Source organism: Salvelinus alpinus, chromosome 5, assembly GCF_045679555.1.
Source record: "Salvelinus alpinus chromosome 5, SLU_Salpinus.1, whole genome shotgun sequence".
Lineage (NCBI taxonomy): Eukaryota > Metazoa > Chordata > Actinopteri > Salmoniformes > Salmonidae > Salvelinus > Salvelinus alpinus.
In genome coordinates this window covers 43,632,012-43,658,023 of record NC_092090.1, presented here as the reverse complement: position 1 = coordinate 43,658,023, position 26,012 = coordinate 43,632,012, and the positions used below count along the sequence as shown (strand labels likewise).

The following is a 26,012-nucleotide window of genomic DNA, read 5'->3' as shown; positions in this document are numbered from 1 at the left end:
CCCCCCGCATTTCTCCGGCTCAGTCTTCCTCTCCCTCCCTCTCTTACCCTGCAATGGTCAGCCAGCACATCCAGGAGGCTCATTGTTTCCGCTCCAGTAACAGAAACAGTGAAAGAAACAGACGATTTTCTTCTGCAACTGCGTTTGACATACACAGGTTGTTCATTCTACAGCTTCTTCAAATGGCTTCTTCAGCTTCTTCTGCTTCTTCTGCTGTAGCAGAGGCTAAGGATTCACCAGGAAGTAAAGTCCAAACAGTCCACTAGCTTCATATGGTGTTAAACTCAATGCCCCAATCTACATTGGGGCATTGAGTTTAACACCATATGAAGCTAGTGGACTGTTTGGACTTTACTTCCTGGTGAATCCTTAGCCTCTGCTACAGCACAGTATCTCTAACCCCAGGCCTTAAGCAGTGACACCCTGCTCTTCATGATTAGACCAGCTCCTCCCACTAGGATCTTTCCTATTACCCCTCTCAGTCAGCCTGTAACATGTGACCTCAGTGTGGGAGAATGGATTTGAGAATGGAATTGTATCACATATTACTGCACTCTCAAAGTACGTGTGTGGCGGCGCGTTGTGAGGCAGTGTGAAAGGCAGCCTCTTCAGGTTTAGTGTGGCGTCGTGAGTGCGTCCTTCGGCCCACGGTGGATGAACGCCACTGTCTAGCCTTAAACACTCAGTGAGAATGGAGGGACTAAAGCAGCCGTGACCAGAGGCTATCAGCACAGGCCACATCTCAACCCCGGCTACAGTCCCCTTGTGATCTGACACAGCCCGTACAATATTACACACACACAGAAATCCCTTAAAAAAACGATACATGAAAAGGGCAAAGAGAAATCACTCCGGTACAAACATGTCATATTCAGATCTACAGTTTAATTGCAGGCTAGGCCGTTGTTTAGTTTTTTATTTACTTTAAAGACGTTGTTAGAGAGCAAGATGTCAAACTATTTAGTGCTGGTGTAAGCACTTACAGCAAGTCTTTTTTTTTCACTTGACGCGGCCGTAAACAGTCGAGAAAGATCAAAACTGTTCATCTGAGACCAAGACTCAGTTTTGAGATGACAGATATGGCAAAAGTTTTCCGTGAGATTTTGTGTGAAAAGGGAAACAGATTCGTAGAGCGAAGGCAAATCAAAGAAAGATTTTCGACGTATAAAGATGTGATCACTGAGGAACGTTGCACAAGGGGACGCGTCCTGCTAAAGTTCTCTCCTTTTTTTCAGAGGAGGTTGGGTGGGGTGGGGGGGGGGCGGGAATGGAAGAGGAGGTGGGGCCTCTGTAGTGAAATGGCCCCCTACGCAAACTCACCACGGCAAAAAAAAAGGAGATGTTCTCTTTCGCTCCGGAGCGATAATGTGTAATATCAATTATTTATCTCCAAACACTGTTTATGAAGCTGGGGTGGCAGTTCTAATAAGCAGAAAGCGGAACATAAAACTTCACAACACGGACGAGGCGTTTTTCAGAATCATTACTTTGTGTGCACTTCTAATTGAGTCCTCATAAATTACCAAGTAGGTAAAGCCTTGGTGATGATTGTTCCTGCTCTTGGCCAGTACCGTGCCCTTGGAGGGACTAGACAAGGTAGTGACACCCTCAAGAGGAACACTTCATTGCTCTGTGCATGACACTCTGTCTGGTGTGGACAGTGTCTTACAGTACAGGTAGACGACATGACTGAGATGAGGATGAGAAAGGACCCACAGGGCACGGACGTCAATTCAACATCTATTCCACGTTGGGTCAACGTAATTTCATTGAAATGATGTGGACACAACGCTGATTCAACCAGTGTTTGGCCAGTAGGGAGAGATGAAAGGGGAGTTTACTGTCCAGACATATTGATTGAACAACTCAAAAATACAGTGTTCTTCCGTTTCTATGGCGCACATCTCACTAGTATAAAATAGGATCAGCATTATCATTAGTTGACTCATTTCCAGGATGGTAAGGCAGAAACAAGTCTAAAGGTAATGTAGAAACAATCCTATGTTGATCACTCACTCCTCTCATTGTTTCGACATTGAAATCCATAACATTCCTTTTGTTCCTTAGCCGTCTCTCTCCTTTCCCAAGGCTGAGAAACATCAGACATGAGAACCATTTACCCGTTTCTAATATAAAAACCCGGGAAATGTACCTGGGATTATAAGTCATTGACAAATAACCTTGCTGAGAGATGCAAACTAGATTTTGTTCAAAGCTCTCCGATAGCCTCAAAAGAGATTAGTTCAGTTCTTACCAGTTCAGTGATGTCACGGGGGAAATGTGTTTAAAGCCACATTGATTTATTGAAAGATTTCCCAATGAGAAGACGTCTCTCGACTTAGCGGCGAGTTTGTGAGCGCGCACGCTTGTGTGTGTGTGTGTTTCTGCGCCTCAAATAAATTAAACAAACTGCAAAGAACTGAGAACAGAGAAGACACATTTTTGAACAAATTAAGGGCAGAAGTTACACTTAGAGACTGCCGTTTGATGGCTGAGACAACCACTTTTCTTTTGTCGTTTTCTCTCTCTCTCTCCGTTTACCACATGCTGTTTATCCTGCTGAAAACAGTGATTGTACAGCGCTGAGACACACAGGAGAGCTGACGAGGTTGTATAATAAGGCTTCTTTGTTCCCCTCAGGGAGAGAGCACAGCATTCATTTTACACTATTACCTTGTTTAAGAGTAATTATGAGCATCAGGTGCAGGGTGCTGTGGGAAACAATGGGCTGTAGAGGCCAGCCTATGAGTGGCCTGAAGTGGATGGGACCGGAACCCTCAAGATGTCACCCCACTCCCCTCACTCTCTTGATCACAAGGCCTCTCTCCCTGGTCTCTCGTTCTCTCTGCTCTCTCTCTCTGGTTCACTCTCTCCGTCTGTATCTCTCTCTTTTTCTCGCTCTTTCTCTCGATCTCATGCTGCTTCCTTTTAACTCATGAGGTCAGAAGAAACCCCTGGGCAGTTCTCCCAGAATTCTGAGCCTGGTGAAGTCCTGCAGAGTGCCTTCTGGAACTATGGAGTGACCGCCAGAAACACACTACCAGCAAAAACCTGATCATATCCATCCATAATAAATGCCCCAAATATGTTGAGATAAAGGTCAAGCAAGGGCATTTTAAGTGCTGTATTCAAGCAACTATGCCCAGATATTTCTTTCAGACTAACGTGATGCCCTTGGATGACGGGAAGGCCCATCGATGGCTGCCTTCTCGCTGCTCTCCAGGCGTGGGAGGATGACAGCACAATGATCCCTTGTCCAAATGAAAGGCTTTGTGTATTCATCTATAACTGCCCACCTTGCAAAGATAACCAGCCACACTCAGGATCAATATAGAACAGACAGAATAAAAACAAAACTTCAACAGAAGATGGAGAATGTGTCTCTCCTCTCCTTTTCTTTATGGACAAAGAAGATAAAGAGGAGGGGATGACTGTTCGACTGACAGGAATCGGGACCAGTAGAGAGATCAGTGAATCCATCGAGCAACTTTAAGTCGAGGTTATTTCAAACTCCTAGTATCACATCTTAATTCTCTTATCTGTAAATGTAACCGGTTAACAGAGATCTGACATGCTTTTATATCAACGTATGAAACCGAGCAGGCGTACTGTCTGGTTGGACTGTAGGTTATCGCAGAGAGACAGGAGTGAACTTTTGGGGCGGGCGGGTGGACGCCTTTAAACGGCGGCGAGAGAAACACGGCTCTGCAGCAGTGAACAAACACAGCCTCTCCAGCTAAAAAGCGTGCCAGCCAAACACGGGATCAAACAGTCCAGCGTTTGGGTGTAACGATATCGACAGAATGTCATGCACACAACAAGGTCTGGGAAAAAAAGGGGGGGTGGGGCTAGGGTGGTGTGTGTATAGTCAAAAAGACATACAAACACAAACAAACACACACACACACACACACAAACATCCTTGCCTGTCAATCAGCATAATACAATACAGCTACAATCTAGCGTAACATAAATGCAAGTAGTGGAGAACAAATGGCCAAGAGAACGCTTAGATGAGGAAACAAGCAGACGATTAAACTGAGTTCCATAAAAATAAAAAATAATTTAAAAATCCTTATTATTAAAAACATGTACAGTTGAAGTCGGAGGTTTACATACACCTTAGCCAAATACATTTCACCTCAGTTTTTCACAATTCCTGAAAATGTAATCCAAGTAAAAATTCCCTGTTTTAGGTCAGTTAGGATCACCAGTTTATTTTAAGAATGTGAAATGTCAGAATAATAGTAGAGGGAATGATTTTATCCCATATTCCCAGTGGGTCAGAAGTGTACATACTGTACACTCAATTAGTACTTGGTACCATTGCCTTAAAATTGTTTAACTTGGCTAAAACATTTTGGGTAGCCTTCCACAAGCTTCCCACAATAAGTTGGGTAAATTTTGGCCCATTCCTCCTGACAGAGCTGGTGTAACTGAGTCAGGTTTGTAGGCCTCCTTGCTCGCACACACTTTTTCAGTTCTACCCACACATTTTCTATAGGATTGAGGTCAGGGCTTTGTGTTGGCTACTCCAATACCTTGACTTTGTTATCCTTAAGCCATTTTGCCACAACTTTGGAAGTATGCTTGGGGTCATTGTTCATTTGGAAGACCCATTTGTGACCAAGCTTTAACTTCCTGACTGATGTCTTGAAATGTTGCTTCAATATATCCACATAATTTTCCTCCCTCATGATGCCATCTATTTTGTGAAGTGCACCAGTCCCTCCTGCAGCAAAGCACCCCCACAACATGATGCTGCAACCCCCGTGCTTCACGGTTGGGATGGTGTTCTTCGGCTTGCAAGCATCCCTCTTTTTCCTCCAAACATAACAATGGTCATTATGGCCAAACAGTTCATCAGACCAGAGGACATTTCTCCAAAAAGTATGATCTTTGTCCCCATGTTCAGTTGCAAACCGTAGCTGGCTTTTTTATGGTGGTTTTGGAGCCGTGGCTTCTTCCTTGCTGAGCGACCTTTCAGGTTATGTCGATATTGGACTTGTTTTACTGTGGATATAGATACTTTTGTACCTGTTTCCTCCAGCATCTTCACAAGGTTCTTTGCTGTTGTCCTGGGACTGATTTGCAGTTTTCGCACCAAAGTATGTTCATCTCTGGGAGACAGAACGCGTCTCCTTCCTGAGCGGTATGACGGCTGTGTGGTCCCATGGTGTTTATACTTGCGTACTATTGTTTGTACAGATGAATGTGGTACCTTCAGGCATTTGGAAATTGCTTGTGGAGGTCTACAATATTTGTCTGTCTTGGCTGATTTCTTTTGATTTTCCCATGATGTCAAGCAAAGAGGCACTGAGTTTGAAGGTAGGCCTTGAAATACATCCACAGGTACACCTCCAATTGTCTCAAATTATGTCAATTAGCCTATCAGATGCTTCTAAAGCCATGACATCATTTTCTGGAATTTTCCAAGCTGTTTAAAGGCACAGTCAACTTTGTGTACGTAAACTTCTGACCCACTGGAATTGTGATACAGTGAATTATAAGTGAAATAATCTGTCTGTAAACAATAGTTGGAAAAGTTACGTGTGTCATGCACAAAGTAGATGACCTAACCGACTTGCCAAAACTATAGTTTGTTATCAAGAAATTTGTGGAGTGGTTGAAAAATGAGTTTTAATGACTCCAACCTAAGTGTATGTAAACTTCCGACTTCAACTGTAGATTGTTTTAGTAATTTATCTCGCATGGGATGTCAACAGGACATATAATTCAGCAGCCAACTCAAAGGTGCCTATGGCTCATGTACTTCCACGTCTAAAGTGAGCTCTCTGCTGGAACACCACGACAGTCTATCAACTGTGACCAAAACAGATATTTTAATACAAAAAAAACTCAAAACTTCTATGAGGATTTGATCAAATCCAGAGTTGATTAAATAATGATTTGGATGGAAAGAACGGATCCTGTGGTAACCTTCACCACATGCCCAATACAAATAGTGTAGAAACCCAAAACGTGGTTAGTCTGTATTCTGGACGGGGCCTGCTTCTTGTCTGTAATCAGACGTGTCAAAGCCTCCTGCTGACAGGTGCCAGAGCCCTCAGCGCTGTCGCTCACAGACTCAGAGTTTGATGTCCCACGCTGCTGGACACATTCTACATCCTCCATCACATGCTTCTGATTTAGAGTTTGGATCTAAGAATGGACTGACTGACTATCATCTAAACATGATACCCCCCCTAACCTAACAACTCTGCTGGGTTGGAGTTCCCTCTCAGTGCCTGTCTCAGACCTCTAGGTGGTGCTAAACTTTTAGATGTGGCGAGCCTGGGTGCGTGTGGGTGTATTTTCGAAAGACAATAAAAACATTAATTTGCCCTGAAATGATTCCTGACGTAAATGTAAAATGGTGCCCATTGGAACCCAGTAATGAAGCATGCGGCATCTCTGCAGCTCCTAATTTGACTAGTTAAATGACTCCATTACGTGTCTAACAGACAGAGGCAAATCATTTCTGGTCAGTTGAGGCTCACTTACCCGCATCGTTGTGCTGGGGAAATGTAAAGACCTGTGTCTACTCTCCCCTTTTGTCTTTTTAGTCATCTGATTACAGTACCCCCCCCCCCCCCCCAAAAAAAAAACAGAAACTGATAGAAAAACACTTGGGAATGTGGTGGCACGGGCCTGAAAATCCATTGGTATATATACGGGGTATGGTACAGTATCTGTGTATGTTTGTGTGTAAGTAGATCACCATGTTAATTACTCAACCCAGATACATGATCAACGTATAGGCACACATACTAAAGAAATGAACAGACAAACAAAAGCCACAATCTGTGTCAGTATTTTCCGTCCCAAAGAAGGCATATTTAATGCAGATTTGGGTAATCCTAACCATGTCGCGGAATTGGATTTTGCCGTCAGTGTAAAAACAGACAGAGAGAGAGAGAAAAAAATATTACAATATATTGAATTATTAAATAGACTGCCTGCTGTCCGTCACTGTCACTTAACACGTGTTGTTGGTGAAGTGCTGTCCTACCAGCCACTGCGTGGGACATCTGTTACTAAAATGAGCACCCCCCTACTCCCACCCCCCTCCCCAAATCTGTATGCTATTGAAATGTATTCATTTGTTTGTTTGTTCATGTTGAAAGCTACTACAATGACCACACACAAGTGAACATCTATAAACACATACACACAGAATACACCTTCCTTTTTAATAATAACAATCCTTGGAGACTCTTCATGAGGGCCTGGCTTGTCGTAGCATGTCAGGAAATCAGATTCAGTATATTCTTCACTTTCATGGGACACAGCAGCAGATGCAGAACAATTTACAACCACATCCCTCCCTATAACCTCCCACCCTTAAACAGCAACATCCCAATCCACTCCTTCTTGTCTCCGTAATTGACAAGTTGCAGAGTGGAGAAGAAGAAAAAAAACTGAAGGGACTAAAGATGCCTATATTTGAAATTCCTTCCCTTGTACACCTGAATAACTGGTCATATTAGAGAACACTGTTGTCAAGCTGATGCTACCTGTGCATACATGTGTCTGGATTATACTACAGGGGCGGCAGGTAGCCTAGTGGTTAGAGCGTTGGGATCGAATCCCCGAGCTGACAAGCTAAAAATATGTCGTTCCGCCCCTGAACAAGGCAGTTAACCCACTGTTCCTCGACCGTCATTGTAAATAAGAATGTGTTCTTAACTGACTTGCCTAGTTAAATGTGACTCTACATGAGTATATGTCTTCTCCTATCCAAAGTTGTGGACATAAATCGCATTACAGTAGTCCAGGCCTCCTCTGAAACGACTGCATTGACTTACAGTCCTCTACGGGGCTTGTCAGAAGAACAGTTGAAAGAGCGTAGCGACTGGACCTGTAGTAGCATGGCTACGGTAACCTATGCAGGTGAAGGTGTGTTCATAAGCAGCTCTGTGAGTTGCCATGCCTCTGATTAGCATATAAATCAGTTGCTCTAATTACATCATATTAGCAGGACAAGGAGAGAGGGACTTACAGTATATATATATATATATATATATGGTGTGGCGTGATGAGCATTGACCACTGCGTGTGCTTGTAATCTGGCACTTCCTGGAACACATGGAAAGTGCAGCAGACCGGAAACCACAGATTAGGAAGGTACTGGATACACTAACGCCACGTTCACCAGGGCTTAAAGTATAATAGACTGACTAGTCATAGGAAAGATATAAGCCCCGTGCGTCTGTTCTTGTGGCGTGACACGTGCCCACAAGAGGATTGAGGGGTGTTTCTGCTTTAGTAGTGAGGGCTGGGGATAGGGTTATGAGGAGACGGATGTGCCCTGCTTCAGCTTGGAAGGGCGATTCCCGACTGATTGACTGAAGACGAGGGCATATCATGAAGACGGAGTCCGTCTCAGTGGATTGACATGGTTGTTGGGGACTGAATCCAACCGAACATGATGCCCTAAAAAAATCCACGAACTCCACTATTGATCCAGACCCCCCGTCCATCCATCCACCCCACCTCCTATAGATTGTGGGATAGTGAGGACCCAGGGGGCACCACCGTCAGTTAGTCCCCGTCAAGAAATGCCGCCCCTGAGCATACTCTGTGCCACTAATGCCACCAGCTGCTACAAGCGCTGCCCTATGTGAGTAAGAGCAGGGCCTAAGTCTCCTGGACATAAAAGGCTTTAATGCGATAGGTAATTATGTAGTCTGATCTCACAGACAGGGGATTTAAGAGCTAACTATACCACCAGCACCCACCCTCCTGGAAACACATATCAATGTCTATGAATAACTGGATGATAGATAGACTGAAATAAAGATAGATAAGAGATAGGGATATTGAGATCCAGATAGAGATGGCGATGAAGATAGAGGAAGATAGTGCGAGGGTTGAGAGATAGAGAAAGAGAGATATGGATTTGTCTTTGGATTGAATGAGAAAAAGCATTCCACTTAGAATGAGGAACTTTCTCCACTGACACGCAACAGGCTCTGACGTTAGACACTCAATAGAAAAATGTTGTTAGGCCTCGTATCCTACCAGCTACATGTGTCAGACGTTAAATATATATCTCCAGTATTGTGGAGAATATGTCTGACTTTTATGTGCACAGACTGGCCTTTCTGAAGTCAAGTGGGGTGTTTTCATGGCTGGGCGCCCCCCAGAGCCCGCTTCCTCCCCCCTCTTTAACTCTCACTGGCGTTTTTGACTGTTGATCCTCCTGAAGAGGACAGATCAAATATTCCACTCGAGTCGGAGCCTTCCGTTTCGGGCGCAGATATGATTGGGGTTGACGGACGGGCCTGGTTTGAAGTCTTAACAGACAGCTCTACTTTGATATCCTCGCTCCCAGTGTATCACCAAAGACACAGGGAAGAGAGGAGGGGGGGGAGAAGAGAACGAGAGAGATGAACAAAAGCATCTGTGGAGTGGTCAGGGCCAGCGGCAGCTTGAGTCGGAGGCTTTTTGAAGTCCCCCCCCCACCACCCCACCGCCCCTCCTCTCCCCCAAAGCCCCTACTGCCTCCCCACTACTCTCTCTCTCTTCCCTAATGGTCTCTGGTAGCACCCATTGCTGACACACTAGATGGTGCCGCTCCACGACACCACTGCTCGACCCCGTAGAGTTGTTCCCTACCTTTCAAGCGTATTTTAATCACAATAAACCCATAATCATAATTGTGTCGATTATAATCATGCAATAATTCTACATCAAGCCTATACTGACTGTAATTACTTTTTCTAAAAGGTCCATTATTCGAATCAAATGTAGAGTAGTGTACAGTGATGTACACTCAATCATAGAATATTGACATTACCATGAAGAAATGCTCACCTAAATATTAGGCATACAGTACAACTGTGAGACAACGCAGATGTCCTTTGTCACGGTAGGAATGAAAGAGTTAACTGCTTTTTTCCTATTGTAAATGTCTCCCTTATAAACAGATTTTGTTGCTGCTTAAAGTGGGCTCAAAATTAAAGCATATCGCTTTACACACATATTGCATGCATATTACGGAGTCCCAGCTGCCCGAGCCCTGCTCTTAAGAGCCATATGATTAAGTTAGGGGGGGTGTATCAGATAAGATTTAAGCATCCCCTCCTCATGGGCACCCCTTCGCATTTTACAGGGGACTTATTAAATGGGGGAAATGACATTATTTTCCTGAGTGTATGTGTAATTATTGCCACACACCTGTGACTCCTGCCATCTTCGACAGGATGAGAGGAGGAAAGAGGGAGGGAGAGACACGGAGAAGGAGAGCGAGAAATGTCGTTTGGAGCGACGGGAGTTCTCATTTTGAGAAAAAAAAAGAGAGAGAGAGAGAGAGAGAGAGAGAGAAAAACAGAGAGCTTGTTAATCAGAGTCTTTCTGTCACTCGCAGTACACTGGTATCCTAATGAATCACACACTGTCAATGACATCACAACCCCCTGATGGAGGAACATCTTTCAGCAGATCCAACCAATGCCGTCGTTCGGGAAAACAGGGACTAAAACAACAAACTGAAGTGGACAAAAGCTTTGCTGAGAAGATAGACTAAGAGAGGGGGGGGGGGGGGTAAAGTCTTCAAAATCCATCCTTACATCGTTCTAAATTGGCAATCCTTTTATTTGAACAAAATGTTGCTTGAAAAAAATTTGTTTTTTCTCTCGCTGCCATCGTTTTAAAATGACCACCCTGATTAAGGCAACATGTGAAATAGCACTCAGAAGACAAAGGAAATGACCTATTAAGATGGCGAAATGATCTTCCTTCACGCTTGCTCCAAAAAGTGACTCACGGTGTCGTAATTGTTGACCTTTGACACTGACCATAATTCTCCTCCACTCGACTGTAACAGAATATTTCAGCATCCCTTTCAGAAGCCACGCACTCTATGTTCTCTCCGTCCTTACAGGGCGCCAGGGCCTCAAATGTCATCGCAGCACATCAGACCCTCTATGACTCCACACCCCCGTGTGAGCACATGGGAAAACGATGGGAAAGAAAGGAAATCAAATCAAATCTGAAAGTCGGGAATGAACAAAGTCAATAAAGAGACTCTAGTCCTGTTGATAACCATCAGCATATTGTCTGGGTCACTTAACATGACCTTCTTAAGCTAGCTGATTTTTATAAACGTTTTTTTTTGTTTTGCTTTTGACATTTTGGATCGAGTGTGAGTAAAAACAAATCACGTCAAGGTTTTACTGTCAATTCTGTTCTCCTGTGTGGCTCTAAAAGCAGGGAAATAGCAGTGTTTGGTGTAATGTTTAATAGAAAACAGATGGTTGCAGATGTAGGGCCTTGCAGTGGTGGTGACATGCCTTTAATGTTTTAGAGTGGTCTTGCTGTAAATGTTGAAGCAGCTGTTTCCACCCGTTGTAAATTGTGAGTTTTAATTCATGATTGACAGCTATTGGATTTACTGTAAATTCCAGAAATGAATATGGAAGCGATGAAAAGAGAGAGGGGTGGACGAAGGGGGTGGGGGTAGATGGGGAGCGGGGGTTTGGCGCTGTTTGGCACTGAATATATTCCTCCCAGCCCAAACCCTGTTAATTTTCTACTTTTTATTTTTTAAACCACTGAGCCACAGTCTGTTTAAACACAAGGCTGTGTATCCAGCTCCATACGCACTGATACTCAGATGTACAGGAATATTAAAATATGAGCGAGCGAGGAGAGGGTGGAGAGAGAGGGAGAGAGAGAGAGAGAGAATGAGGTAGGGTGGAGGCTGGAGTTATATTTGTATGTGTTTGTTTAGCTGCTGTTCGTTTAGTTTTAATGTCAGCCGCAAGAAGAGTTCCCCTGATGCTCATGGTTGATTGTCATCAATTCGCTTCTTGGCATTTAAACCACCTGCTTCAAATACAGGTATTTGAAGTGCAAATACACTGCATATGCCCAGACAAATTAAAAAACATGGGGAGTAAACACTTTTGAAGTCAGAACTTTTTACAATTTTTTCATCAGGGAGTTGCACTGTCAAATATTATTTTCTTGAGGAGGAAGGCAATGCCAGACAGATAATGCTTTTCACAGTGAACCTGCATAATACTAACTGGTTATATATTTATTTATGGTTTTGTTCACAAGACATACAAAAAGGTTCTGTTTTATCTTACCCCGAGCTCGATTGTTGTGCCTCTCGAGTGTGTTCGATTAAGTGTTTTTTTCACAGACACAGTGAGAAAATATAATTTTTTTCATGACGCTACTGTTATTTAAACATCAATAGCCATACATCTTCTTAAACATTGGCTCACTCTCATATGGATATTTGAATATGATCATTACTTTTGCCCCCATATGCTTTGTCTTCCTGCGTCAGCTCCTAGTTGCAATATCCAATATTGCTGCCTCTGCATTCAGCCAAAGCCAATGGCCCTTGTTCAATTCATTTAATTGTATCAGTGAATCCAACTCTGCCCAGTACGGAAGTGACGACATTAACGAGGACATATTTTAATGAACTCAGAGCCTAAGAATGTGTAGCGCTAACCAAATTATAGCAGTTCCCCCCCAAATTTTTGGCGTCTATATTTTTGAAAATCTCTTTCCCATTCAGACCCAATTAAAGTGAATCCTGTGATAAGGATGAGCTTTTTAATCAGGCAGATGGGCAGCCAGAAAACACTGGGTCTGCACTGTCTCATCATCATCGTGATCATGACCGTCATCATCAGCATCATGTGCATTTCTATCAAACCGTCTGATGAAACAATGATGATGGCATCAAGCTAACAGTCTGGAACATAGAATCTACTTCTAAAACTTCAGGTATGCTGCGCTACACTTTAAAAAAAAGAGAGCGAGAGAGAGAGAGAGAGAGAGAGAGAGACGTGAAAAGAAGAGAAAGACAAAACAAAACCTGTGCCTGCTGCCCAAATGCTCTCTTTTCCTCTACTTTTGAAAAGTTGCTGAATGTTGTTTTTCAAATTAACGAGCAGGATTTTCATTTTGTCAGATGAAGAGGAGGAAGAGGAGGGGGGGGGGGGCAGTGTTGATCATGAAACAGATTCATTAGCACTAGTGAAATCCACTACTCCTCGTCTGCCTACGTCCTGCACGCCACACCTTGCAGCTTATTGATTTGCTTAAATTACAGGCTGACGAGCTTGGGACATGGCAGGGATCGGCAGGGTTCTCTCCATGAAACGGCTGTCACTCCTGTTGACGAGCACAATGCCAGCAGAAGCAAGGCGATGTTGCCACGATTGTTCACGGGCCTGTCAACAACGCCAGACAGAAACCCTGACGAGGTGTTACCTAATTGTGTTTTAAAAAGCGATGACACTTTGTCTAGTTCTCTCGATACGTCTCTTAATGCAATTAAACATCCTAAAAAAAACAAGGTATGGAAGTGTGGGGAGGGATGGGAGGTAGTGTACAGTGTGGGGGTGACGGGGGGGGGGGGGATGCAGTATGCACGGACTACCTGCAGAGTGTAGCCATCCAAATGAGAACATAATAAAAACATCAGAGAAAAGGGCTATTGTCTCGGAGATGACAACAGCATTCGAAAGTCAGGTAATTAAAAAACGATCTTAGTGTTTTGCCAAAGTGGCCGTCATTGCTGAAGTTGAAGTTTTGCAGAATTCTTTCCCACTTATTGTTCATCCATATTGCAAATAATGAGGCAGAAAAGACAAAAAGAAAACAATAACAACGAAGAAGAAGAAGAAGGAGAAGAAAACAAATCTATCAAATTATTAAAATGAAAAGTTGCTCTGTCCTCAAGGACACGGAGTTCTCGAGCATTCTGTTGTAGCTGTCCAGTAGGAAAAATGAGACACATCTTGGACGGGAAGCAAACGAGAGGAGGAGGGAGAGGGAAAAGACAGAGAAATAAAACCCAACTCCCATCTGATGACCAGCTTGTCTATAATACTGAATCCATGTCTTTTGCCAAGTCCTCGTGATACAGAAATATGATAAGTGCAGATTTTGAAAGATTCTTTCCGTTTTTCTCCCAGGCCTTGGAGGAGAGATGACAAAATGCATGCCATGAAAAATCAGGTGCCTAATTTTAGTCTCTCGAACCCATTTTACATGATCAGAGATTCAAATGTTAAGAAAGACAAGAAAAAAAGTTGTTGCATTCATCTTGTATAAAAAAACAAAAACAATAACAGGACAGATGATGCGGCCATCTTGAGATCGTTTGTCATCTGTCAGCCTCCGTTGACCTTGCAACAAACAGAGAGGTGCTGATACCATCTTTGCGGAAAAGGAGCGCTGTTGTTTTTTGGGTAATAAAGACACATTTTGCCTTCCATTTGCACTGCCAGTTAAAAGCGCACAAACAAGGAAATCCATTATGGAACGCTACTTATAAGTGTGACCAATCCTTGTTCAGTCAATTAGAGGCTGAAGCCCGGGAATATGATGTTTGTCTGTTAGCATCTGTGGCATACAGATCAGCCTGGATTTGACGATGGAGAGGGAGATTTGGTTCGCTTTTTTTTAAAGAGGGGGAGAGAGATGGAGGGATGAGGAAGGGAGGGCAGGGCAGCCGAGCTCTGCTTATCGCTTTCTATTTCCCCTTTTTTTCATTTCCAAACGCATTAATGTGCACAGCTATGCGCTTTGCCATTGTTCTGTGTTTAAAAGCTTAAATAATGTGTTTGTATAACTGGCAAAACTAGTGGTGCGGAGCTCGTCAAAAGCGTGTACTTAAAGTTGGTAGGAAAATAGGACACAAAGGGTGATATATAAAAAGTGGTTCATAAGAGAAGCTTCCCAGAATGAGCCGGGATGAGGTTTCACATTAAAAAAATATGTATCTCAAAGTACGGTGTTAATCCACAGCTTCATCCCTCCACCCTTTTTCCCCGCGTCCAATAAAAACTATAAACCATAAAGTTCTTGCAATTTCTGGAAACTGGTGCATGCTGGGCTTGATTTTACAAGAATTTCTGCCTCGCGAATCCTGAACCCAGAATTCATCCTCAGCTAGACGGCCACGTTTCAGAACAGATAACTACACAACAGCACACATTTCTAATGGGGAATAAAATACTACATCAATTGTTATGAAGTGGAGTTTTTAGCTTTGTGGCTGAATCATATGAAAGACTGTACGTATATACACAAATGTTTGTATGCGTGTGGACTTTTATATTATTATTCTAATTATTATTTACAACATGCAGGCTACTGCAGGACGACAGACTCACTACAGTGCAACAAGCTACTTCAATGATGAAGCATTCATTAATATTGTATTCTTATTGTCTGCGTGTGTGTGTGTGTGTGTGTTTGTGTAGAACAGAGAGAAATAAATAAAGAGAAAGAGAGAGAGAATGAGAAAGGGAGAGAGAGACAGTGTGTATTTGTGTTTGTCTTTTCTTTATGTTTCTCATTTCTGGGTATAATTCAATCTCACAAGGTTTCCTTTGGGATAGCTACTCATATCAGCAAATCAAATGCAGATTCATCCAGATTATGTCAAAAACACTTTTTTTTTTACCAGGTTCACAAGTTGAACCTGGTAAACTTTCAGATTCTTTCAAACTTGCATGAGTGTGTCTCTGTGTGCCTGATTGTATGAGAGAGAGAGAGAGAGAGAGAGAGAGAGAGAGAGAGAGAGAGAGAGAGAGAGAGAGAGAGAGAGAGAGAGAGAGAGAGAGAGAGAGAGAGAGAGAGAGAGAGAGAGAGAGAGAGAGAGAGAGACATACAGAGAGAGACAGACAGAGACAGACAGGGAGACATACAGAGAGAGAGAGAGACAGAGAGAGAGAGAGACAGAGAGAGAGAGAGACAGAGAGAGAGAGAGACAGAGAGAGAGAGAGACAGAGAGAGAGACAAAGAGATGGGATCAAGGGCCAGTTATTAGGTTTGTCAGGAAACAAAAGCCCCACTGTTGGAGACAGCTTAAGCTGAGCAGTTACTGTACCTTTCAAAACTAATATGTAACCATATCTGTTTTAAAAGGACGATTCATATTACTGTGAATGCAGGAGAAAAGTTGTTCCCATCTCCTAGCCCCAGGAAACTCGAGTCCAGGCCTAATGGCCCCTCAATTGGAGGGTGGCCTTTTGTGGAAGGAATCGCATTTGAAAAGATGGGAACATTAAAGTCTTGTAATGATGTAAAACATCTTCAGCTTTTTTTGACAGTACAATGGCGCTTATTGTGCTTTATCGTAGCCATGGCGACTCAAAGGTCATTTTGTATATGACTCTGTGGACAAGGGCAGCACTGAATGAAAATTAGGTTATATGTGATCAACTAAGTTATTAATCAGATTAAAATGGATTCTCTTTGGCTCCTAGTTAACAAGGCTCAGAGAGAGAGAGAAGAGAAATGAGTAAGAGCCAGAAAGAGAGAGAGAGAGAGAGAGAGAGGAAACAATAGAACACTCTTATTTTCTCAGTCTGAGAAGAATGTAATTGTTTCAAACATGAAATCCTCGTCAAAAAGGCAGGCGCGAAGCAAGAACACACACACATAACATGCCTGTGTCTACGGTAAAGCAGATGTCCTTGCAGGGCCTCTCTTATAGCCTCATCCTAGGTAACCTCTGTAATCCTGATTAAATGACTGTAATTAGAGCGACAACTAGTCCACCTCCCCCATATTTCTCAACCCCAAAAAACAATGCACCATTCTAAATCCCGTCTATGGGATTTGCATGAAACAATGCGGAAGCGGGTGCTGTATATTTCCATCTCTACAGAGGAATCAAGTGCATTTCTTTAACAGCTAATGTTATAATGTGTTGGGCTTATTTCTTTAGGCAATAACGTTTCCCTCTTCGTGAAACGTCTTTCATTTTTTATGTTTAAACCAAACATGGCTTAGTGGTCTGGCTCATCCTTCACAAGACCGCGAGACCGGAAATAACAGTAGTTATTTGTCCCTAATTGCCACGGTATACTTTTCAAAACACCGCTGTTGCTTATCTGTCTATACTTGTGTTATTGTGTGTGTGTTTTCTTAGTAGCATCACGCCGTGGTACCATTGATGTTGAATAATAGAGCGAATAAAAGGTGACATAGATTCTTTTTTTCTCCCTCCTCTCGTTGTACCCGCTCTCTCTTTCTCTCTGTTGTCATTGAAGTTCCTGTGCATTCTCTCATTATGTGTTGGCTGGCGGTGTAAGTACGCTTATTATGTTTGTGCTGCACGCGTGGTGTACCTGCACTCTCGCAGGAAGAGTTACTTTATCAGTACAACCCCTCCGAGGCTGACTCCTTACATCTAAGGGCGCCTTGGGAAGAGAACCCCGGCGCTAAGAGGAATATCTCAAATTTGAACAAAGTCTACAGGAGTGAGAAAAACAAACACCGAAATAACAAGATGGAAAGCAAAATCATATCAAATGCGGTATATTGGGTTGGAAGGCCAATTTATAACCCATTGTTTTATGTTTTGTTATATTGAATATAATGCACCCACACGCACATACAGAGACACACACACATGCATCCATTACCGTATGAATGGGAACAGCTACTCTCTGCAACTCCCAAGATCCCAGCCTGGATTTTGTCTCCCGCTCGCCTCTAAAATAATGAATAGAATAATTGTCATGTAGCTGTTAGCATCCGATATTCATTCTCTACTTCCGAGGTGAACTTGATACTTCAATTCGCTGTACTTTCAGGAAATGATGAGGCCAATATCATCAAGGTAATCGAGCTAGAACGAGAAGGAGAGAACATGAAGCCTTTCAAAAGCTTTTCAGCACAGAAGAGTTCATATCTGGGAAATTAGCAGGGGGGGGGGGGTCTTTTTAGAGATCCCACAGCTGCTAAGGGAGAGCAACAGGTATCATCCAGAGGGGTTGAAAACAGCTATTACAACTAATTGCTCTTTGAAACTAGTATTTGCCCTGGTGAGTGACAAGGTGATAATTCACCTCGGCGCAAGTTAAAATGGTAATATTGCACATGTGAAATAGCACCTCTGCCTCACCCGTCAACTCGTCATCTCACACTGCACAATGCACAAAAAGAGTATCGCCAACACTGTCTGTCGCCTAAGAAACTCAGAGAAACCGACATCCTCCAGACAGCTTAATCGTGGGAGAACTTTCCCCCTCCAGCGATGTTATCAAATAAAGACTCCATGGGTGTGGGAACGATCCACAGAAGGCTGATCTCACCCGCGTTTTGTACGGGGGACCAGTGAAGACGGTCAGGGACCTATTGGGTTGACCCATGCAGGGAAGGAAGTGCGTCGCTCCCAGTCGGGTAGTTGGTCAACTCACTACTTTTAGAAGGGATCATCAGTGTGAGACAGGTTCTCGTTGACATTAGTGCATGGCATTAGTGTTAAACACAATCTCACTCATTTCAGCACACATCATCAGTGTGAGACAGCCTCTCATGGCCGTTAGCACACGCACAGGTGTCTTAGTGCATTGAGCTAACCCAGCCCCCCCTACTTGTCTGAGCTGTGTGGCTGTTTGTACCCAGCCCTCCCTACTTATCAGAGCTGTGTGGCTGTTTGTACCCAGCCCCCCCTACTTGTCTGAGCTGTGTGGCTGTTTGTACCCAGCCCCCCCTACTTGTCTGAGCTGTGTGGCTGTTTGTACCCAGCCCCCCCTACTTGTCTGAGCTGTGTGGCTGTTTGTACCCAGCCCCCCCTACTTGTCTGAGCTGTGTGGCTGTTTGTACCCAGCCCCCCCTACTTGTCTGAGCTGTGTGGCTGTGTTTGTACCCAGCCCCCCCTACTTGTCTGAGCTGTGTGGCTGTTTGTACCCAGCCCTCCCTACTTGTCACCCAGCCCCCCCTACTTGTCAGAGCTGTGTGGCTGTGTTTGTACCCAGCCCTCCCTACTTGTCTGAGCTGTGTGGCTGTGTTTGTACCCAGCCCTCCCTACTTGTCAGAGCTGTGTGCTGTGTTTGTACCCAGCCCTCCCTACTTGTCAGAGCTGTGTGGCTGTGTTTGTACCCAGCCCTCCCTACTTGTCAGAGCTGTGTGGCTGTGTTTGTACCCAGCCCTCCCTACTTATCCGAGCTGTGTGGCTGTGTTTGTACCCAGCCCTCCCTACTTATCAGAGCTGTGTGGCTGTTTGTACCCAGCCCTCCCTACTTATCAGAGCTGTGTGGCTGTTTGTACCCAGCCCTCCCTACTTGTCAGAGCTGTGTGGCTGTGTTTGTACCCAGCCCTCCCTACTTGTCAGAGCTGTGTGGCTGTGTTTGTACCCAGCCCTCCCTACTTGTCTGAGCTGTGTGGCTGTTTGTACCCAGCCCCCCCTACTTGTCTGAGCTGTGTGGCTGTTTGTACCCAGCCCTCCCTACTTATCAGAGCTGTGTGGCTGTTTGTACCCAGCCCCCCCTACTTGTCTGAGCTGTGTGGCTGTTTGTACCCAGCCCCCCCTACTTGTCTGAGCTGTGTGGCTGTTTGTACCCAGCCCCCCCTACTTGTCTGAGCTGTGTGGCTGTTTGTACCCAGCCCCCCCTACTTGTCTGAGCTGTGTGGCTGTTTGTACCCAGCCCCCCCTACTTGTCTGAGCTGTGTGGCTGTGTTTGTACCCAGCCCCCCCTACTTGTCTGAGCTGTGTGGCTGTTTGTACCCAGCCCTCCCTACTTATCAGAGCTGTGTGGCTGTTTGTACCCAGCCCTCCCTACTTATCAGAGCTGTGTGGCTGTGTTTGTACCCAGCCCTCCCTACTTGTCAGAGCTGTGTGGCTGTGTTTGTACCCAGCCCTCCCTACTTGTCAGAGCTGTGTGCTGTGTTTGTACCCAGCCCTCCCTACTTGTCAGAGCTGTGTGGCTGTGTTTGTACCCAGCCCTCCCTACTTGTCAGAGCTGTGTGGCTGTGTTTGTACCCAGCCCTCCCTACTTATCCGAGCTGTGTGGCTGTGTTTGTACCCAGCCCTCCCTACTTATCAGAGCTGTGTGGCTGTTTGTACCCAGCCCTCCCTACTTATCAGAGCTGTGTGGCTGTTTGTACCCAGCCCTCCCTACTTGTCAGAGCTGTGTGGCTGTTTGTACCCAGCCCTCCCTACTTATCAGAGCTGTGTGGCTGTTTGTACCCAGCCCTCCCTACTTGTCAGAGCTGTGTGGCTGTTTGTACCCAGCCCTCCCTACTTGTCAGAGCTGTGTGCTGTGTTTGTACCCAGCCCTCCCTACTTGTCAGAGCTGTGTGCTGTGTTTGTACCCAGCCCTCCCTACTTATCAGAGCTGTGTGGCTGTGTTTGTACCCAGCCCTCCCTACTTATCAGAGCTGTGTGGCTGTTTGTACCCAGCCCTCCCTACTTGTCAGAGCTGTGTGGCTGTGTTTGTACCCAGCCCTCCCTACTTATCAGAGCTGTGTGGCTGTTTGTACCCAGCCCTCCCTACTTGTCAGAGCTGTGTGGCTGTTTGTACCCAGCCCTCCCTACTTGTCAGAGCTGTGTGGCTGTTTGTACCCAGCCCCCCCTACTTGTCTGAGCTGTGTGGCTGTGTTTGTACCCAGCCCCCCCTACTTGTCTGAGCTGTGTGGCTGTTTGTACCCAGCCCTCCCTACTTATCAGAGCTGTGTGGCTGTTTGTACCCAGCCCTCCCTACTTATCAGAGCTGTGTGGCTGTGTTTGTACCCAGCCCTCCCTACTTGTCAGAGCTGTGTGGCTGTGTTTGTACCCAGCCCTCCCTACTTGTCAGAGCTGTGTGCTGTGTTTGTACCCAGCCCTCCCTACTTGTCAGAGCTGTGTGGCTGTGTTTGTACCCAGCCCTCCCTACTTGTCAGAGCTGTGTGGCTGTGTTTGTACCCAGCCCTCCCTACTTATCCGAGCTGTGTGGCTGTGTTTGTACCCAGCCCTCCCTACTTATCAGAGCTGTGTGGCTGTTTGTACCCAGCCCTCCCTACTTATCAGAGCTGTGTGGCTGTTTGTACCCAGCCCTCCCTACTTGTCAGAGCTGTGTGGCTGTTTGTACCCAGCCCTCCCTACTTATCAGAGCTGTGTGGCTGTTTGTACCCAGCCCTCCCTACTTGTCAGAGCTGTGTGGCTGTTTGTACCCAGCCCTCCCTACTTGTCAGAGCTGTGTGCTGTGTTTGTACCCAGCCCTCCCTACTTGTCAGAGCTGTGTGCTGTGTTTGTACCCAGCCCTCCCTACTTATCAGAGCTGTGTGGCTGTGTTTGTACCCAGCCCTCCCTACTTATCAGAGCTGTGTGGCTGTTTGTACCCAGCCCTCCCTACTTGTCAGAGCTGTGTGGCTGTGTTTGTACCCAGCCCTCCCTACTTATCAGAGCTGTGTGGCTGTGTTTGTACCCAGCCCTCCCTACTTATCAGAGCTGTGTGGCTGTTTGTACCCAGCCCTCCCTACTTGTCAGAGCTGTGTGCTGTGTTTGTACACTAACAGACTAACAAAGACCAAATTAATGATAATTAGCCACCTGATGAGGACAGTATTATTGGCAATTACCAGGTTTCATCCTATCGTAGTGTATTAAGAGGGTTACACAGTAAGGGAGAAAATAAAACACAGAAAATATATAAATATCTTTCGACTCTGACTGAGAATGCTGGTATCACTGTCGCTCACTCTGTTTTCCTATAATAGTCCATGGGTCCCTGAATTAGGTGGCTTTTGTAATTACTGAGCAGCAAATTGAAAAAGCTGTAAAGAACACAGGCTTTAATCTGTGTGTGTGTGTGTGTGTGTGTGTGTGTGTGTGTGTGTGTGTGTGTGTGTGTGTGTGTGTGTGTGTGTGTGTGTGTGTGTGTGTGTGTGTGTGTGTGTGTGTGTGTGTGTGTGTGTGTGTGCGCACGTGTGTGCGCACGTGTGTGCGCGCGTGCGTTTCAGAGACTGTATTTCACTACAGCATCCAAATGTATGATTACGTATGTGTGCGTGTTTGTGCGCACGACAGAAAGATAGAAAAATAAAGAGAGTGAGAAATAGAAAGAAATAGATAGAGAGGGAATAGAGAGAGAGAAATAGACAGAAAGAGAACCAGAGAGCGAGACGGAGAGAGAGAGAGAGACAGCGAGAGAGAGAGAGAGAGAGAGAGAGAGAGAGAGAGAGAGAGAGAGAGAGAGAGAGAGAGAGAGAGAGAGAGAGAGAGAGAGAGAGAGAGAGAGAGAGAGAGAGAGAGAGAGAGAGAGACTGTATGAGTGTATGACTGTATGAGTCGCAGTATGAGAGGTGTTTGAACTGCAAAGCCCTGCTTTCTTCTCGACAGAGAAAGTAACGGAGCTGTAATGCCGGCTATGATCCTGTACATCTGTGACATCCCCCAGTCAAGGAAAGGCACCTTATGTTTTTAATGATCATAATAACTTTAAAGAACCTGTTCAGAGGGACCCACACATATGATCCTTTTAATAATCTGGTCTGAGCTTGACACAGGCTCTGCTCAGTAGTGGAGGGGGGCTGACAGGCCCTGGAGTACCACAACCCTGCGTCTAACCTCCCTGTGTGGTTCAAGTCCCACACAGGGAGGGCCGCCTTCAAATCTCTCCCTCTTGACAGAGATAATTGGCCACCAGTGACATGAACACTGCTACAACTAAGTAGTCAACTAACCCTACAACCCCCTGACAAGAAACCGAAAAAATCTCCTGCGAGCATAGGCTAGCAGACCGACGCTGTCAGAGGAGACTGTACTCAGGGCTAAAAATATCAGAGAAGGCTTGAATACATTTACTTTTTATTTATTTTTTTATTTTTTTTACATAGTTTGTGTTCCTGACACAGGCAATCTGTGTCTGTGTTCGCTGTTTCTTCTTCTTCTTCTCTCTCTCTTTCCCTCCTCCTCCTCCTCCTGAACTTCCCGCGGTGCGAGCTTGGCATGAGCCACTTGTGCAGCGCGCATCGGGAACATACTGCGCCTGCATTTGAGGGGCTTTGTAAATTGATAAACCCAAAGGACCACGTGGTGGATTCACACGTCTTCTCACCAGAAATATTGTTGTAGACAATGATCCGTCTCCTTCTCTCACTCGAAAAATACCTCTCAGTATCCCTCGTTCATTCTTTCCACTCTGTCTCCTCCTTTTCTCCCTCTTCTTCCTCTGCAATTCCAGCAGGGGGTGTTATGCCCTTATGAACTATTATCAAGAGGGGGAGACATACACCCCCCCCACCACCCCACTTCCCTGCACCCCTACACCCACCATCGGTCTGCCTTTCTCCCCGAAGATGCTCGACAGCAGACATACCACCAGCGCCTTACCATTCTAACGTCAGTAGCTACATTTGCCTTGGATCCTCATGCGTTCCAGCCCTGCTTCTCCACGTCAAGTGCTATAACATTAACACTGCCAGACTGACCCTGTTTAACCCTAGTGCCGGCGCTACCCCTGACTGTGTCACCGAGCTGAAAACGCCAGTGCCTTCCATGCCCCTGGAATGTCTGTGTTATGTGGCAAAAGTCGGGTGAGGGTGCTGAGGCTGAGGATTCTGATTGGACTGCACTCTTAGCAGTAAGATACTGTACACTCTTAGCAGTAAGATACTGTACACTCTTAGCAGTAAGTTACTGTGCACTCTTAGCAGTAAGTTACTGTACACTCTTAGCACTCTTAGCAGTAAGTATACTGTACACTCTTAGCAGTAAGTTACTGTACACTCTTAGCAGTAAGTTACTGTGCACTCTTAGCAGTAAGTTACTGTACACTCTTAGCAGTAAGTTACTGTACACTCTTAGCAGTAAGTTACTGTACACTCTTAGCAGTAAGTTACTGTACACTCTTAGCAGTAAGTTACTGTACACTCTTAGCAGTAAGTTACTGTACACTCTTAGCAGTAAGTTACTGTGCACTCTTAGCAGTAAGTTACTGTGCACTCTTAGCAGTAAGATACTGTACACTCTTAGCAGTAAGTTACTGTACACTCTTAGCAGTAAGTTACTGTACACTCTTAGCAGTAAGTTACTGTACACTCTTAGCAGTAAGTTACTGTACACTCTTAGCAGTAAGTTACTGTACACTGTTAGCAGTAAGTTACTGTGCACTCTTAGCAGTAAGATACTGTACACTCTTAGCAGTAAGTTACTGTGCACTCTTAGCAGTAAGTTACTGTACACGCTTAGCAGTAAGTTACTGTGCACTCTTAGTGGTAAGTTACTGTACACTCTTAGCAGTAAGTTACTGTGCACTCTTAGCAGTAAGTTACTGTGCACTCTTAGCAGTAAGTTACTGTACACTCTTAGCAGTAAGTTACTGTGCACTCTTAGCAGTAAGTTACTGTACACTCTTAGCAGTAAGTTACTGTGTACTCTTAGCAGTAAGTTACTGTGCACTCTTAGCAGTAAGTTACTGTGTACTCTTAGCAGTAAGTTACTGTACACTCTTAGCAGTAAGTTACTGTACACTCTTAGCAGTAAGTTACTGTGTACTCTTAGCAGTAAGTTACTGTGCACTCTTAGCAGTAAGTTACTGTGTACTCTTAGCAGTAAGATACCGTGCACTCTTAGCAGTAAGTTACTGTGTACTCTTAGCAGTAAGTTACCGTGCACTCTTAGCAGTAAGTTACCGTGCACTCTTAGCAGTAAGTTACTGTGCACTCTTAGCAGTAAGTTACTGTACACTCTTAGCAGTAAGTTACTGTGCACTCTTAGCAGTAAGATACTGTGCACTCTTAGCAGTAAGTTACTGTACACTCTTAGCAGTAAGTTACTGTACACTCTTAGCAGTAAGATACTGTACACTCTTAGCAGTAAGTTACTGTACACTCTTAGCAGTAAGTTACTGTACACTCTTAGCAGTAAGTTCCTGTACACTCTTAGCAGTAAGTTACTGTATACTCTTAGCAGTAAGATACTGTACACTCTTAGCAGTAAGTTACTGTGCACTCTTAGCAGTAAGATACTGTACACTCTTAGCAGTAAGATACTGTACACTCTTAGCAGTAAGTTACTGTACACTCTTAGCAGTAAGTTACTGTACACTCTTAGCAGTAAGTTACTGTACACTCTTAGCAGTAAGTTACTGTGTACTCTTAGCAGTAAGTTACTGTACACTCTTAGCAGTAAGTTACTGTACACTCTTAGCAGTAAGTTACTGTGCACTCTTAGCAGTAAGTTACTGTACACTCTTAGCAGTAAGTTACTGTACACTCTTAGCAGTAAGTTACTGTACACTCTTAGCAGTAAGTTACTGTGCACTCTTAGCAGTAAGTTACTGTACACTCTTAGCAGTAAGTTACTGTGCACTCTTAGCAGTAAGTTACTGTACACTCTTAGCGGTAAGTTACTGTGCACTCTTAGCAGTAAGATACTGTACACTCTTAGCAGTAAGTTACTGTACACTCTTAGCAGTAAGTTACTGTACACTCTTAGCAGTAAGTTACTGTACACTCTTAGCAGTAAGTTACTGTAGACTCTTAGCAGTAAGATACTGTACACTCTTAGCAGTAAGATACTGTACACTCTTAGCAGTAAGATACTGTACACTCTTAGCAGTAAGATACTGTACACTCTTAGCAGTAAGTTACTGTACACTCTTAGCAGTAAGTTACTGTACACTCTTAGCAGTAAGTTACTGTGCACTCTTAGCAGTAAGTTACTGTACACTCTTAGCAGTAAGTTACTGTACACTCTTAGCAGTAAGTTACTGTGCACTCTTAGCAGTAAGTTACTGTACACTCTTAGCGGTAAGTTACTGTGCACTCTTAGCGGTAAGATACTGTACACTCTTAGCAGTAAGTTACTGTACACTCTTAGCAGTAAGTTACTGTACACTCTTAGCAGTAAGTTACTGTGCACTCTTAGCAGTAAGTTACTGTGCACTCTTAGCAGTAAGTTACTGTGTACTCTTAGCAGTAAGTTACTGTGTACTCTTAGCAGTAAGTTACTGTGCACTCTTAGCAGTAAGTTACTGTGCACTCTTAGCAGTAAGTTACTGTGCACTCTTAGCAGTAAGATACTGTGCACTCTTAGCAGTAAGTTACTGTGTACTCTTAGCAGTAAGTTACTGTGCACTCTTAGCAGTAAGATACTGTGCACTCTTAGCAGTAAGTTCCTGTGCACTCTTAGCAGTAAGATACTGTGCACTCTTAGCAGTAAGTTACTGTGTACTCTTAGCAGTAAGTTACTGTGTACTCTTAGCAGTAAGTTACTGTGCACTCTTAGCAGTAAGTTACTGTGTACTCTTAGCAGT

At 44.5% G+C, this 26,012-nt stretch overlaps 1 protein-coding gene across 11 annotated transcripts in view; it reads right to left on the bottom strand.

The window, feature by feature from the left end:
* LOC139576221 (zinc finger protein 536-like) overlaps positions 1–26,012 on the bottom strand; it is a 193,328-nt gene that overhangs the window by 32,060 nt on the left and 135,256 nt on the right. The window contains exon 7 of one of the 11 annotated variants that reach the window (XM_071402020.1): positions 17,415–17,484. The exons of the other annotated variants lie outside the window; for them this stretch is intronic. Within the exon in view, the coding sequence (XP_071258121.1) occupies positions 17,432–17,484 (53 nt within the window). The 3' untranslated portion in view covers positions 17,415–17,431. The remainder of the gene's footprint in view (positions 1–17,414; positions 17,485–26,012) is intronic. 11 annotated transcript variants of the gene reach the window in all.